This window comes from Quercus robur, chromosome 2 (genome assembly GCF_932294415.1).
Source record: "Quercus robur chromosome 2, dhQueRobu3.1, whole genome shotgun sequence".
Lineage (NCBI taxonomy): Eukaryota > Viridiplantae > Streptophyta > Magnoliopsida > Fagales > Fagaceae > Quercus > Quercus robur.
This window is the reverse complement of record NC_065535.1, coordinates 92767466-92782745: the sequence shown is the minus strand read 5'-3', so window position 1 is coordinate 92782745 and position 15280 is coordinate 92767466. Positions and strand designations below refer to the sequence as shown.

Here is a 15280-nt window from a genome sequence, read left to right as displayed (position 1 = left end):
AGCTAAGGGGCTGTTTGAGAACCAAGCGGTACACAGGGCATATTTCCTACAATACACATAAACTAGCAAAACGAGAATATTTGTATTGAATCAACAATGAAAACAGCAAAGGAGTGCAAAGTAATCAAGAAATACACAAAACAATTGTTAGGGATCCTCAAATTAATAAGAAATACTTCATTAGTTTTTCTTAATTATGGTTACAATGCGCTCACTAAGACTTGATACGAGGTTCAAATAAACTCAAAAATTACAGACTTTGATGGCTATTCAGGTCTCTAAGACTTGTAAAATTTGAACCCTTTTGAATCCAAGTATGTGCTATAGTGGCTGTTTCTAGGATACCGGGAGATATTTCACTGTTTTCCCTTGAATTTGACAGATTTCTCTTATTGGTTTCTTGTCGAGATTTTTTATTGCTCGCTCAAAAATTCCTCCTTTTTGCCGGCTGCTTTCCCCCCTTTTTATAGTGTTATTCTAGGGTCCCGAGGAACCATTGATTCCCTTGTTTTACTCCCTGGGTACTAGAGCTTGTTTTGTGTCCATCACCCAGAAGGTTGAGCCTTTCCCTGTTTCTCATATTTTCCTCCTTTTGGTGTTGTTTTTTTGAAAGCCCATGGCTGACTTTCCATTCCGAAGTGCGCTTGTTCCTAATTTCACGTTCCTCAAAACCTCTTACTCCTTATGGCTCAGCTTTTGGCCGTCCTTCCTCTTTGTCATTTTTCCCAAGTGAGCAGAATCCAACTCTACTGGTTCAAAGGTCTTTGCTGCTACTTCCTTTTTTATAGCTCCTCATTCTGGTTCCCCGAGGTACTGTTCATTTGCATTGTGAGTGGTTACTCTAGGCTTTCTGCTTTTCTTGCTGCATCTCTAGTGCCTGAGAAGGAAATATCTGCCCTTCGTTTCTTGTGTTTTTTGGTGTTTCCTTTGAGCTGTCTTAATCATGTCTTAGATGTGCTACATGTTTCGGGGATCTCGAGCCTTTGGCAGCCTCTGGGGATCCCGACTCAACTCTTTACACTGATCTTTCTTCAATCTTCTAATCTGGGCCTTTTTTCTTTCTCTTCCTTCTTTTCTCATAGGCTTTAAGGCTTGTCCCTTTATGGCTTTTGGGCTTTAAGCCTTTTGGGCTTACCACCTCTTTTTAGTTTCACTTTCTATAGCCCCTTGTGTTATTTCTTTGGGCCTGGGTGTTGTGATTTTTTAGACCTCAACAACCACAAAGAAAAAGAACGGTAAGCCCAAAAGTTTTGAAGCCCAAAAACCCACAGAAAGAAAAGACTTAGCCTCTCAGGATCAGGGAGTCAAGGAGCTAGAGTCCAGCAGAAAGAGCTGGGCCGGGATCCCCAGGGGCTACCAAAGGCTCGAAATCCTTGAGACACACAGCACAGTTGAGGTAGGATGGAGACAACTCAGAAGGGGTGCCACGAAATACAAGAAACGAAGAACATATGTGTCATTCTCAAGCACCTAGTGGTACAACAAAGAACCAAAAAACTTGGAGAGTGACAATTCATGAACAAAAAAAGCTGGTACCTCGAGAAACCCAGAATAAAGAACTATAAGGGGAAGTGCCTGAGAAAACCTTTAATCCAATAGAAAAGGATTTCAATTACTTGGGAAAAATGACAAAAAAAGGGACAGCCAAAAGCTGAAAAGCTAAAAAGCCAAAAGCTGAGGTCAGCTACCTAAGGGTGCCTCGGAATGAAAAGTCAGTAAGGGACTTTCAAGGAGACAGCACCAAAAGGAGAAAATTATGAGGAATAAGGAAAAGACCAACCATCTGAGTGACTGGCACAGCACGAGCTCTGATGCCTAGGGGAGCAAAAGAGAGAAGTTAGTGGTACTTCGGAACCTTACCAGGACATTATAAAAGGGGAAGGTAGCTAGCGTTGAAAGGGACAATCGGGCAGCAGTGAACCATAACAGAATCACTAAGAAAACTCTGTCGAAACTTAGAGAAAGTAGTAAAAAAGAGAGAAACACTCCTGGTATCCCAATACAACCACTATAGAACATACTCGAATTCAAAAAAATTCAAACTTTGCAAGTCTTGGAGGCTTGAATAGCCATTAAATCTATAATTTTTGAGCTTATTTGGACATTGTAACACGTCTTAGTGAGCACATTGTAATCCATAATTAAGAAAATAATCAAACAATTTCATATTCACTTTGGGATCCCTACCAGTTATTGTGTATTTCTTTTTTTCCTTGTTGCATTGTTTTCCTTTTGCTGTTACTCTTGCTGTTAAATATATATATATATATATATATTATTGCTTGCCAGTGCATATTCGTTGTAGGACCCTTGTCCTGTGCACCACTTGGTTTGTAAAACAGCCCATTTAGCTGCGATGAACCAAGCCCAGTCCACCCAAACACAAGTATTTGGCCCAGGATCCTTGGGCCTAAGAGCTAAGAAAAAAGGCACCCACACAGCTATCTTCAATCAAAATTAGGGTTTGACCATAAATATGAGAAATTCATCATTTCGAAGTCCAATCAAGGTCAACAAGCCTAGTGAAACCATATTTTGGGGGTCTTTTGGTAGAATAATATTTTTGGTACACCTATGTATTGCAAGAAATATTTTGAGAAAATTAATCATACGCCAAAATGGGGTGTTGTCACCCACCAATTTGTCACCACCCCTTATGGAATTCTGTTGAGGCAAACCCAAAAGTTTCTTTCAATATTATGAAATTTACATTACATAAAAAGAAACATTTCATATAATCCATTTGATATACAACAATATGTCTAGATTTTATCTCAGCTGGCATTTGAAATAATATTTATTTGGTACATATACGTTTGTGATTCCATAAATGTATTTTATTTATTTATTAATATTAGAGTAGTAACAACAAAATATATTGTTACTTTTATTTTACATAACTACGAAACATTATATTTAAATGACTAGGATCTAATCAATTCTCGAAAGGAATGGGGATTGAGCTCTTGCCAATTTTTGACTTGAAAAGTTCCCCCCACTCGATAGAAACATTAAGGGAAGCTTCAATCACTGCAGGAGATAATGACTTCCATACTGATTCCTTACTAGCTAAATCCTTGAGGATAGGCCTGCAGGGAAAAATATATATATTAACAATTTTTTTTAATGTTTAAATAGTTTCTAATTAATTTAAATATTAAATAAAAGAGTAATACCATTCAAGCTATATTTAAATCACAAGTTTCCTCTAAATCTGTTGGGTGAAATTTTTACGTGATTATTCATAAAATCATTCATATTCATTAAATCATATATGATTTATTAAATTATTTTAAAAAGTCCCATGCTTTAATAAATAGGTTATACAATTAAAAACACATGTGAATGATCATTTAAGCCATCACAAATTCCCTCCAAACCAAATTAAGGTAAACTATGTTGATATATATATATATATATATATATGTGTGTGTGTGTGCGCATGCAAAGTTTAGTTACAAAATTGGTTGTAACCTAAAATTATAACTTTACTTAGTATCTTTTTATTAGAGGTGAATTTTAATAAATTCAGCATTAGATTATATATTCTTGTTATATCTTCCTTACTTATAAAATTTTTAAAAAATTAAAGATCAATAATTATGCCATCAATAAATTATATATATATATATATATATATAAATATAAAGTAAAATAAAACTAATGCTTAGTGCTTACTGCTTAGTCGTTGTTATAGAGTCCATCTTCGCCTGCAAGTTTGGCAACTACAAAAAACCTTGGCACAACAAGTAAGTGACCAGGCTTTACTTCGCTGTCTAAGACTTGCTTACCATTAATGCCCACAATTTGAATCTGACCGGTCCCTTTCACAACATAGATCAACTGAACTGAAAAATCAGAAGTATACGTAGGTGAACACATTGCTTTAGAATCAAGTTTAACGAGTTTAGCACTTAGCTTAGCTTGACCAAGAAAAGGAAACTTGGCTTCTGTCAATGTAGTGACTAGTCCACCATTCTTGACACTAATATCAGGCAATGCATCATCAATGTTATAGACCAATTGGTTAGCACAGTCTTCATTTGGTTTAGGCATTCTTTTTCCTTCTGGTAGCTTAATTATCATAGCCTCAATTTGGCTTTTTGCAAGCTTATTTACATCATCTTTGTTCACATTATAAGCTCTACTAAGGAACTCTGGTGAGAAACCTCCCATGATGCCTTGAGCCCCACTTAAAAGGAAGAAGGTGAATTCTCCAGAAATATAAGACTTTGTAGTTTCACCCAAGAGTATAAAAGAAAATTCAGAATCTCCATCATTGAACCACCAGGAGACTACTCCTTGTGCTACAGGTATGACATCTCCTGTTACCCTTTTAAGCTTTAGAAGTTTGTAGGTGACAATTTGGCTAAGGTTTTTGGGTGGAAATCAAGGTGGTGCGTTGCTCTAGAGATAGGTGGAAGCCTGCGTTACCTTCATGAGGAGTGTGTTGATGGACCTATTGTTCACCTCTCTTCTACTCATGTTGTAAATACTCAAGGTAACTCCGCAATGGTAAGTACGAAGTTTAATCTTCATAAGAAATTTGGATTTTGAGATTCTCATTTGTTATCTATCTGAAGCCTACAATGCGATCAAAGTCTCCACTGAAGTGAAAGTTCTATAAATTTTTCCTACTGTTAATTGTAGGCTTCACAACTTGTTGCAGGAAGCAGAATTTCTTGTATCACAATATTTTTTTTATTGTCACAATTTCTTAGATAGAAACTGAACATCTGCCTTTGACATCTATTCTAGCTAGGCAACTTCACAACTGCTAAGTGGCTTACGGATAAAATGTCCCCAAAAGAAGATTCACCAGCTGAGTAAGAAACCCTACTTAACTTTATCTTGAATCTTGTACTGGTATGTTTTACTTCAAAGTTATTCCTTACCACTCTAAAGAAGCTATTAATAATCATAGCAAAATATAACAACAACAACAATAAAAAAAATTAAAAAAAAATCATATGATGGGCATTCTTAATAAATTTAAGGCCTCAAAGTTTCATGCTTAACAATTTATTTGTGCTAGTGGCATGCTATGTTTGTGACCTATAACTAACTATAGCGGTCTGATGTTTTAAAGATCCCAAAATCTTGAGGAAGATGAGCACCTCTATGTAGATGTTCATGATTATGGGATGTTCCTCCTTGAGCTCATAACCTGAAAGAGTACTCGTTGTTTCCAAGCCCAAGGCAAGGGTCAGTCATTGGTCAACTGGGTAAGATCTTTAGGCCAACCTACAAGTAATAAATTAACCAAATATTTTAGTAGTTTGGTTTTTATGTAGGTTTTTTCATGGAAAGTGTGAATTTAGGGAAGTCACTTTGGATAAGTTTTCTAAAAAAGTATTCCTTGAATAAGAAAATCAGAATAGGCCATTGATCATCCTCTATGCCTGCTAGAATTATAATACACACTGATCTTTGTTTGCAGAAGCTAAAGATTCTATTAATGTGTCTGAATTCATGCGTGTTAAGGACTTAGCTTTTAAAACTCAAGGGCATCATTTTCTTAAATTATACTAAACACTTGTGCAACTTCATTGATTTTTTCCTCTCTTGCAAAACAGGCCACTCCACTTCTAGAAAATGGTTCACTTAGCCAACTGATGGTCACAGATTAACGGATACTAGTGATATGGAGGTCGTTAATCATATGGCAAATGCTGCATTGTGCTGCCTGAAGAATGTTAAGCGTCGCAGGCTTTCTATGAGTGAGGTAAGATATATAATATATGCTTTGAACATAGTTGTTCTCAGAAAGGTCCCCATTTCCATTGGCTGCTATGTTGTTTCATTTATTTAAAAATAAATAAATAAATAATTGGAACATAGGCTTCAATGGTAACTGTTAAAATGTGTGAGATAGAGAAATTGCAATTATCCAGCAAAGAAAAAATAGAAATAGAAACATTTGCCAACATTAAGAATGCCTTGAGTTGAAAAGATAAATGAGGCATGTGTTTTACTTGTTGAAAATTTAACGGCCTTTCCGCAAGTTATCGGGTTCTTCAAAAGTCATATATCTCATTTCACATTTAGGAGCTGTGTAATTGGTTAGTTTGGTGTCTCTATAGAAGCATGAAAACTTTTCCTCCCCTTTTGCTGGTTTTCTATGACTTTTGTCTCTATAATCCAATGCGAATTAGAGTAACTTCTGCAGGTTCTGGCTGTGGTTCGTGGTGATGAGCTTGCATTATCAAAATACGGGTTTTCAGAATAAAATCTGTAGATTGTTCTTGTTACTTGTAATTCTAAAATAATTGGTATAGACTTAAAATTGTACTTATTAATAAAAGAGCAGATATAATGGACTTGCTGTTTATTCCTTTGTTGGGTTTTATAATGAATTGCTCATAGGTGCATTATCACAATTCAGTATTAACAATCTGTATATTCATTTCCAGTGGCAATGTACAACTCAAAATGCAGGTAGAGATCTCAATAAATTCAACCATTTTGAGGGGATGGTCCATTGTTGCCTACGGCTATTTCTTTTTAGAGGAAATACTATTTGTCAAGAGATTTTTTTTTTTTTTTTTTTTAAATTTGGTTGCTTCCATTGCTATCACGTTTGATTGTACAAAGAAATAATTCACTTGCCTTGCCTGAAATTGATCTGGAAGCAACAAACATTTTCTTTTCTTTTCTTTTCGGTATATCTCTCTTACTTTCAACTAGTGTGACAATACGAAAAACGCTCACCAATAGTTTCTCTGAAATTTGCTGCTTCAAGGGATTGGAATTTTGGAGGAACCAGCAGTTGAAGCCTGCTTAAGGATTGTCTCTGTAACTGTCTATAACCACCTACAATTCACTTGTTTGCCAAACAGGTTAGTCCTCGGACTATTGATTAGGAGGCGATCTATTATCTCAGGCCCACGACTGCAACACAGGATGCTCTTGTAACTTCTTCCAGAAGAGAATATCCTTGATACAAAGAGCAGTTTGACATAGTTATTGGATTCATTAGTGATTTGTGTCTATCTACTTTTTTTAATTCGATTTTGACGTTGAAATTGAAACAATCATCGATCAATATTTATTTTTCTGGTTTCACATGAATTATATATTTATAATGCTTTCCAACAAAATACAAGCCATTTGCTTAAATTTGGAAAAAATATATATAATATTTTGGATGCATACAACATCACACTCACACGAGATCAAAAGGATCTTGATCTCTTGTTAAACCCCCCTACATGCTGTAAGTGATGCATCCAAGACACTCGATTCCGCTCCTACATAGAGAACTTTCTGTTTGGTCTCCTACATAGAGAACTTTTTGTTTGGTGTAGCTCATGTTTTTGAAATTCTTGTTACACTTGCATGATCTTTATTGCACACTCTTTGAATTTGTGTTTTGAAAACACAATTTCTGTCCACATGGTAGTGTTTGGTGTGTTTAATAAGGATTAAGGAGAGTAAGAAAATCATTACTTTTTAGCTTTTCAATTTACCAACTTATTTTTGAAAGTTTAATAATAAATTATTGAAATAATTAAGATACACGTTGATTTACATTTTAAAATTCTTAAAACTTTCTTATAAAATTTTTCTCTAAATCGCTTAATAATGTTGATGAGTGCATTTGGCAAGCCCCACATCCAAGAAACTTTTTTCCCTCCTTTTTTTACAATACCATCAGCAAATAAAGCAAAATCACTCATTAAAATGCACGCACAGTACACACGACAAAACTTAAAAAGCAGATCCTACAAGGCTACAACATCTATTATTTATGCACAGCTACATAGCAAACATGTAATATAAAACCCAAATTTTAACATTAACTAAAGAAATTACAGTGGATAATACAATATTATAAAATAAGTAATGTGACTTATTTTGAGAAATTTTTAGTAGAATTGTAAATGACATGGTAATTTCAAACCTGATAAAACTTTGCAACGAGAAGACAATCACTCAACACAACATTTATCAAATAAAATAAAATAGTGGAGCACCAATGTGAAGACTGTCTTTAGTAGCACAGGTAAGAAGAGGTAAAAGTGCAAACAAAACAAGAGACCACATATGATATATCTCATAACCATCCTAACAGCGCAATCACAGAAAGAAGAGAAAAAAGCATCTTTTCCATCCATCTTTTTGATACCCAGAACACAATTAGATAAAATTAACATCCACATAAAGGGGCATGGGAATGCATAACCAATTTACTGCGTTTGACAATACCATGCTAAGGAATGATGCAGGATAGATTTTAGTAGATTTGGAGACAAATCTATTAATGAGAGAAGATAAAAAGGAACATAAGGCATACAGATATTCACAGATATATACATGCATGACTCAGTATGCTTTGCCATAGATCAAAATTTGCAATCCTTATCCAAACAAGGCCATCATCTTATGATTCTATGGGGGGGGGGAAAATGACAAAATTCCACAGCATTGATGAATGATGTTCCTTGCTTAGAGGATTCACAAGGGACTAGGGGCAATGGCAGCATCTTCAATATAAAATTTATAACCCACCCTCAAAGTGAAACAGAACCAATACAGGAAACCATAACTGACTTACGAACCACTATCCGTTGTGAAAGAAACAGCCATTTATCTGGATCTCACGAAACAAGAACCAAGAGAAACATAACCATTTATCTGGATCTCAAGAAACAAGAACCAAGAGATGACACGCATCTAGGAAACACAAGGGGATAACAAAAATCTTCCATCACCAAGAAGGGCATTGCAGAAGAAAGACCCATAGGAGAAAAAAAATTATGAGCAAACAGTTGCTGCATTCACCAAGAACTCCAACACAATCTGTCACGTGTTTACAAAAAATGGAACTCTCCATCAGTGCGCCATGCAGAAGATGAGTGTGGCTTATGTTGAATTAAATTGTAGATGGCCTGTTGCGGGCGAAAACACTGACAATTTAAAAACTAAAAACCATACATGTCCAATTAGCAACAATGTAACCCAATCATGTATCCATAAAGACCATAAATAGCGAAGCACCCTGCCAAAAGGTTAATAACATTAATATAGCACATAGAATAATTTAAGAACTAGCATGCACATGTAATTAAGATAAATATATTACCCGCTTGACTCCTGTTTTTAGTAAGATACTGAAACAGGGTAGCCAAAATGGGCATTTACTTCTAAAACCGCTTCTACTTCCCAAGTGAAAAGAAGCAAACTCCCAATGACATACCCTTGAATCGATCCTCCGAATACACATCCAACCAAACAACCTTCCCATTTTGCAATTGCCTATGAGAAATGATCAATGAGGATTGGGCAGCAATTATGGTGTTTGCAATTCTATGCATGAAAGTCACAAGATATCCAGCAGCAATAATGGCATTCACAGACTACAAGACCAATTTCCAAAGTGCATGTCAAGCAAGCATAATATCCCATCGAACCAAAACATCGAAATGAGCATTTTTGGAACACAAAACAGGTGAATATTCGTGCCAATGTTTGCACTTCAAACTACTGATATACTAGATTGATCCACCAAGACAATTTTCATAAGAATGTATCCAGCAAAAGGAAACTTGGAACGCTTTGAAGACAGTAGCTGCGGCACCGCCAGTTCCAGAGCTGCAATAGCAAAATGACATAATTCAGTTACAACCGAAGTAAGCGCAAAATACATGCAAAGTTCAATATATATGGTACATACCAGAATCAGAAGCAGTCACTCTATCCAGAGCGGAAACCTCCTCCACCACCACGGCGTTCATAAGGACCTCCACGGTCACGGCTGTATCGATCTGCTCCAGAACTTGCACGACTACCAGAATCCCTGCTACGCCCACTAGACCGATCTCCATTTCGGTCAGGACCATAACGCCCGCTCCCGCCACCACCACCACCACCACCACCAGACCTATCATCCCTACCACCATACCTGCCACCGCCTCTAGAGCCTTCACTTGGACACTCCCTAGCAAAATGGCCAGGCTTCCCACACTTAAAGCACTCCCCACCATTAGATCCACGCCCACCTCCATAGTCACGACCTCTGTCACGATCACGACCTCGGTCACGATCACGACCACCATCATAATCTCTACCTGAACCTTGGTGAGGCTGAGCTTTATCAACAGTAATAGTTCGCCCATCTAATTCCATTCCATTCATTTCATCAATAGCTTCTTCCATTGCTTTCTTATCATCAAAAGTGACAAACCCAAATCCACGAGAACGCCCAGAGAACTTGTCAACAACAACCTATTATTAGAGAAAAGGTATCTTATCCATCAGAAACTCAATGATGCCCATCAAACCTCAACAGTAATTCACATATGAAAGTTGAACAGTTTAATAAGTTCTTGTTAAAACAATATAAAATCTATTTTATGATTTTAGACCAACAAACACATGTCTTCTGTGGGCAAAGACAAAAAGAAGAAACCATAATCAATTTGAAACATACCCATCAAAAGCAAAAGAGGATAAAACAAAATTTCATACAAGCCAAATGAATTAAAAAAATAGAAATAATAAGCACACAAGCATGATAAAGGGGTCATTACCTTTGCTTCAAGAAGCTTTCCAAACTTGTCAAATGCATCTTTTAGACCTCTATCCGATGTTGACCATGAGAGGCCACCAATAAAGCAGCGGTATTCTATCTCCTCTGACATATTTTTAACTGCTTTTTTTTTTTCCCATTTCAGATAAAAAGTAGGCATGTAAAGCTTAGACTGTTCAATTAGCATTAGTAATTATGCAATCTACATACATACATAGACCGAAATTGCCTCACACAAATCATAACCAGACAGTACAACCCACTATTTCTATTTAAGTGTATCAAAGAAAAAAAAAATAGTCTCTCCCAAGAGTCAAGAACAAGAAGCAATAATCAGTAATTAGATTTCTACAAATAAAATAAAACATTCGCAAATCAGTACCATACTCTTCTTTTATATAACAATTCCATATCATCAAGACAAAGATACAGGCCATTCTCCTTCAGCTTCCACGGCTAACCTCAACTCGACCTAATTATTACGACATATGGTAAATGACAAATGGACTAAACTTAGGTACAGTTCCTTGTATGTTGTACCTTAGATTCCCCGATTGAATTCAACCACACAAAAGCATTGACCAACGCAAGGAAAACAGTACTAACTTTTCCAACAACAATTAAATTCAACCATGTGGTTTATCCATCAATACAATTATATGAATAAATTCAATTGGCAAACCTAAGGTACAACACCTAACTGTACTTAAATTTTATCCATGACCCATGTCCTTAAACACTTCAATTTTACACAAGTTAATCAAGGTTTAGGATATTACTATCAAATCTACATCTTTGGAACTTTCATGAAAGTTAAACAAATACAAATAAATATATTAAAAAGCACCACCCAAAAACCCTTACAAATATGCCCAATACAGCATAATTTTAACCTAATTAATTTTCCACAAAATACCCAAAGTAATTAGAGCTTTGTGTCAACGAAACCCTAATTATCCACAGCAACAGAAGCTTCAATTTTTATTTGTTCCAATAATAAACTAAAATTGTAAACATAAATCTCGGAAACACAATTACGAACAATAGATCCGTACCAATTACTTCGCAGACAAGTAACAAAAGAAAAGAGAAAAAGAATAATCGGCATACCTGTAGAAACGAAGGGTTAGATCTGAAAATTCGGCGGAGAGAAAGAGAGAAAGAGAGAGAGCGGCGAAAAGCGAGTGTGTGTGTCGAAGTTGAAGTAGCGTTAACTTTGCGTAGTAGAAATATAGAATAGAATTAGGGTCTGGGAGACCTGACCTGGTCTTTTTATATTACAGCTATTACTTCTTTTTCTTTTTCTTTTCATTTTTTTTTTCTTTTTTGGGCTTTTGGGCTTTTAGGTGGGGTTGATTGATTACGGGCTTTATTGGGCTGACATGGATTTTGGGGTCAAGACTCAAGAGTACAAATTAAATAAGGAGAATTGGGGGATCAAGTGGGCTAAATGAGAATATTAATGGGTAAGTTCAAAAATTTTGGGCCGTTTGCTGTTTGATTTGTAAAATGTATTCCTATGGAAATTCATTATTATATCCTTTGAAATCTTTACCACCTACACGTTGTGGTTTAGCAGTAAGAAATTCTTATAACCCATCATACATATGAGTTTGGGAAGTCGTGGGTTTAAGTTGTGGCATGTCCCATTATTACTCGGATGGTCCCACACCATACAAGAGTAGGGTTTAAGTTGGTGGGGAACAGTGAACACATGTGCGACCCCTTTTTTTCTTTAATATAAAAGATATATTCTTTGAAATCTTTCAATTCTTGAAAATATAGAAGTCTTAAGTTTAGTTTGTTAGTGAAATTCCTGGAAGTGTGTAGCTGTAGATTACTAAAAATTTTCTATTTGTGCTTTATTTTGATTTAAATGGTTCTAAGGAGATTCATGCATGAGAATGTTGCTACCGTTCACGTTTTTAAAGTTTTCTTGTTTTTGTGATTCTGAGTTCATTTCTCATGTTGTGTTTGGGTAAGATATCTGTAAATAGAACTTATACTCATAAAAGAAGATTGTCCAACAAGCTTTCCAATAACACCAAACTCACACGAATCAGATATTATTTAACTAAAAGGGTTAAAATTTCCAACATTTGTATGGAAACCGAGCTACAAGTCATAATATTTCTTTTAGTGTCCGTTTGGAAATAACTTATTAGTTGAAATTGAAAACTTTTTGCTGAAAGTACTGTAAATAAAGCTAAAAGTTAGCTAAAATAGTACGGTGGGACCCATAAATAGTACAAAAAGTGCAATGGGACTCATGAATAGTAGCAAAAATAAGCTAAATAGTAGCAAAAATAAACTAAATAGTAAAAAATACTGTCTTTTTTTAGCCAATGCCAAACGCAACCTTATTTTCACAACATATTGTCTACATTATATCCAATATTCTTAAATGACTACTCATTTTTAGAGAAAAAAAATATTTATGTTTTGGTCCAACATTCACTTCAATCAGGCGGTTGGATTTTTAGTCAAAATTGATTAACCCCATCAAACTTAGTCAAATATTGTATTTTGCAATAAATGTTTTAGCCAATTTTCACTTGGAGCATTCTCATCAAGAGAGGCAAAACCTAATTTTTTATCCCCTTTCTCTGCCCCTCTCTTGCACATTTTCTCCCCTCTCCACCGTAGCAATTGTCTCTACTCTTAAATTGGATATAAGATCTAGTCAAGCAGATTTTGGTTGTTGCGGTGGTCGCAAATTGGTTGTGGTGGTTAAGGTTGTTGTGGTCACAAATTGGGTTGTCATGGTCGGGATGGGTCATTGGTAGTGTTGGTGGTCATCAACATGGTTTGCTACTAGGTCAGGGGTGGATTTGGTTTTGGATTTTGGTGGCATCAGTGACAATAGATTTGGAAATGAGGTGGCAGTGTGTTTTTTGTTCAGTTACTATTGTTGGTGCGGGTAGAAAATAGATTATTTTAATGTGATGTAATGCAAAATAAAAATTAAGATGTAGAGCCTGTTAAAAGTGGGTATTTAAAATAGATAAGAAAAATATTTGTGTTCTGGTGAGCTAAAATAAAATGTAATTTTTTTGTTCGATTAATGGATGCCCTTAGGATATTTATTAATAGACCATTTTAAGAAAGTTTTTATGCCACTTTCATGGGAAATATAAAAAGTTATAAAAAAATTATTTACTTTTTTATTTTATCATAAAAAATTTCTAAAAAATTTCATAAATAAATGAGAGTTTGTTAACTTTTTACCTTTTTCTTTTATCATTTTCAGATGAGAATCTTATAAAACGAAGCCATTATAGAGTATTAGCATCCGATTTCTAGAAAATATCCAGTTTTACCATCTCAAAATTTACTTTATCTATTATACTGTAGAATACAGAAATTTGATAAGGTACTAGTACCATGTGTCATATTCGAGGTCGAGGAGGTCAATGCATTTTCGAGGAGTCGATACCCTTGAACGGCAAGGCCAGGGAAGCAAGCCTTGGCCACGTTAATGGCATATTACCAGAGGAGGTCACACTGTAGAGGAAGAGCTTTCAAAAGGGGGTTAGTCCTGATGTGTCTGAAAGGATGATAGCTGTCACCACATTTATTGCATCCCACCAAACCCTCTGGCCGTATATATGTGAAAAAGACCCCTGAATAGTGTTGTTTTAATTGTGCAACTCACAGAAGATTTGGGAAGGCATTTGATGGGACAAGCACTCGAGTAGTGGCCTACATAACAACAAATAGAGGGCCAAGATTAGCTAAAAAATGCTGTATAATGTAAGAGATCCTCTAGGAAGAAGGGAGAGGTTCATCTGAGAATCTGTAGAAAGAAAAAGGCTGTAGCACTAAAAATTGTAATTATAATCAAATCTAACAGAAATATATTCAAGAATTACTCTCCTCGGACTTTGCCGAGGAAGGATTTCTTCGCACAAAACCTATTTTCCTTTATTTTACTCCAATCTTTAATCCATTGTGAGCGTTGTCCAACTCAGTAAAACCTAGTTTTCAGCCCACTCTTTATAAATTCTTTGTATTGGGCTCTTTGGATCTAAATCCTTTTTACCTTTTGGGCCTAGGATGCAAAAACTGCTCTTTCATATACCATATTATTTTACAATATACCCAATATCCCTACATTTATTTTACTATACAACACATTAAAATAATATATCTACACAATAAAATAATATAACCCAATACCCAAATAAAACCCAAAACCCAATAAAATATTATTTTAAAATTATACCATCTTGCTAAAGTAGTTTTTAAATGTAGGATACTACTATAACTCAATTGTAAATTTTTTTACAATTAGCATGCCTAATAATACTTCTTTTTTGTGGTTTAATGCTAAAATATAGCATTTTAGGAGTTTTACATGTGCGGATAGTGATGCTCTAAATACGTAGTTGACCTTGGCCATTGTACATAGTTGACTTGCTGACTTAAATTTGATTTCTCTCGATTTTTGTGCCTAAGTAAAGAAATATTTTATAAATAATACTGGAGGTATAAACTATTTTACAAAATTTTTTACAAATTATTGATGTGAAGAGTGATTATTGGTAAATGAAAAAGTGATATTAATAGTAGGTCTAGATGAAAACCAATAAGAGGTTAGTCACATTAACATTTTGTAAAAATATTATAAAATAGTTTGTAACTGTAACATTACTCATATTTTGGTGTGGTTTGGATAGAGATTATAGCGTCTACGTTTTGGGAGGGATGCGTTTTAGCTTTTTTTTCCTCTGCACACGTTTTAGTTGG

The 15280-nt window shown here is 35.2% G+C and overlaps 1 protein-coding gene and 1 pseudogene across 2 annotated transcripts; both read right to left on the bottom strand.

The window, feature by feature from the left end:
* Window positions 1-2935: 2935 nt before the first annotated feature.
* Window positions 2936-4389, bottom strand: LOC126705485 (glutelin type-B 1-like; annotated as a pseudogene).
* Window positions 4390-9332: 4943 nt separating this feature from the next.
* LOC126715861 (glycine-rich RNA-binding protein RZ1A) lies at window positions 9333-11799 on the bottom strand. 2 transcript variants are annotated; one of them, XM_050416686.1, is made up of 4 exons: window positions 11642-11799; window positions 10533-10654; window positions 9677-10227; window positions 9333-9594 (listed from the first exon to the last, which is right to left on the bottom strand). In XM_050416686.1, exons 2-3 carry the CDS (start codon window positions 10641-10643, stop codon window positions 9697-9699), a joined length of 642 nt encoding a protein of 213 aa, XP_050272643.1. In that variant the 5' UTR covers window positions 10644-10654; window positions 11642-11799; the 3' UTR covers window positions 9333-9594; window positions 9677-9696. The 2 variants fall into 2 exon arrangements, with proteins under 2 accessions (XP_050272643.1, XP_050272642.1); XM_050416685.1 differs by having other exon boundaries at window positions 10533-10651.
* Window positions 11800-15280: the final 3481 nt, after the last annotated feature.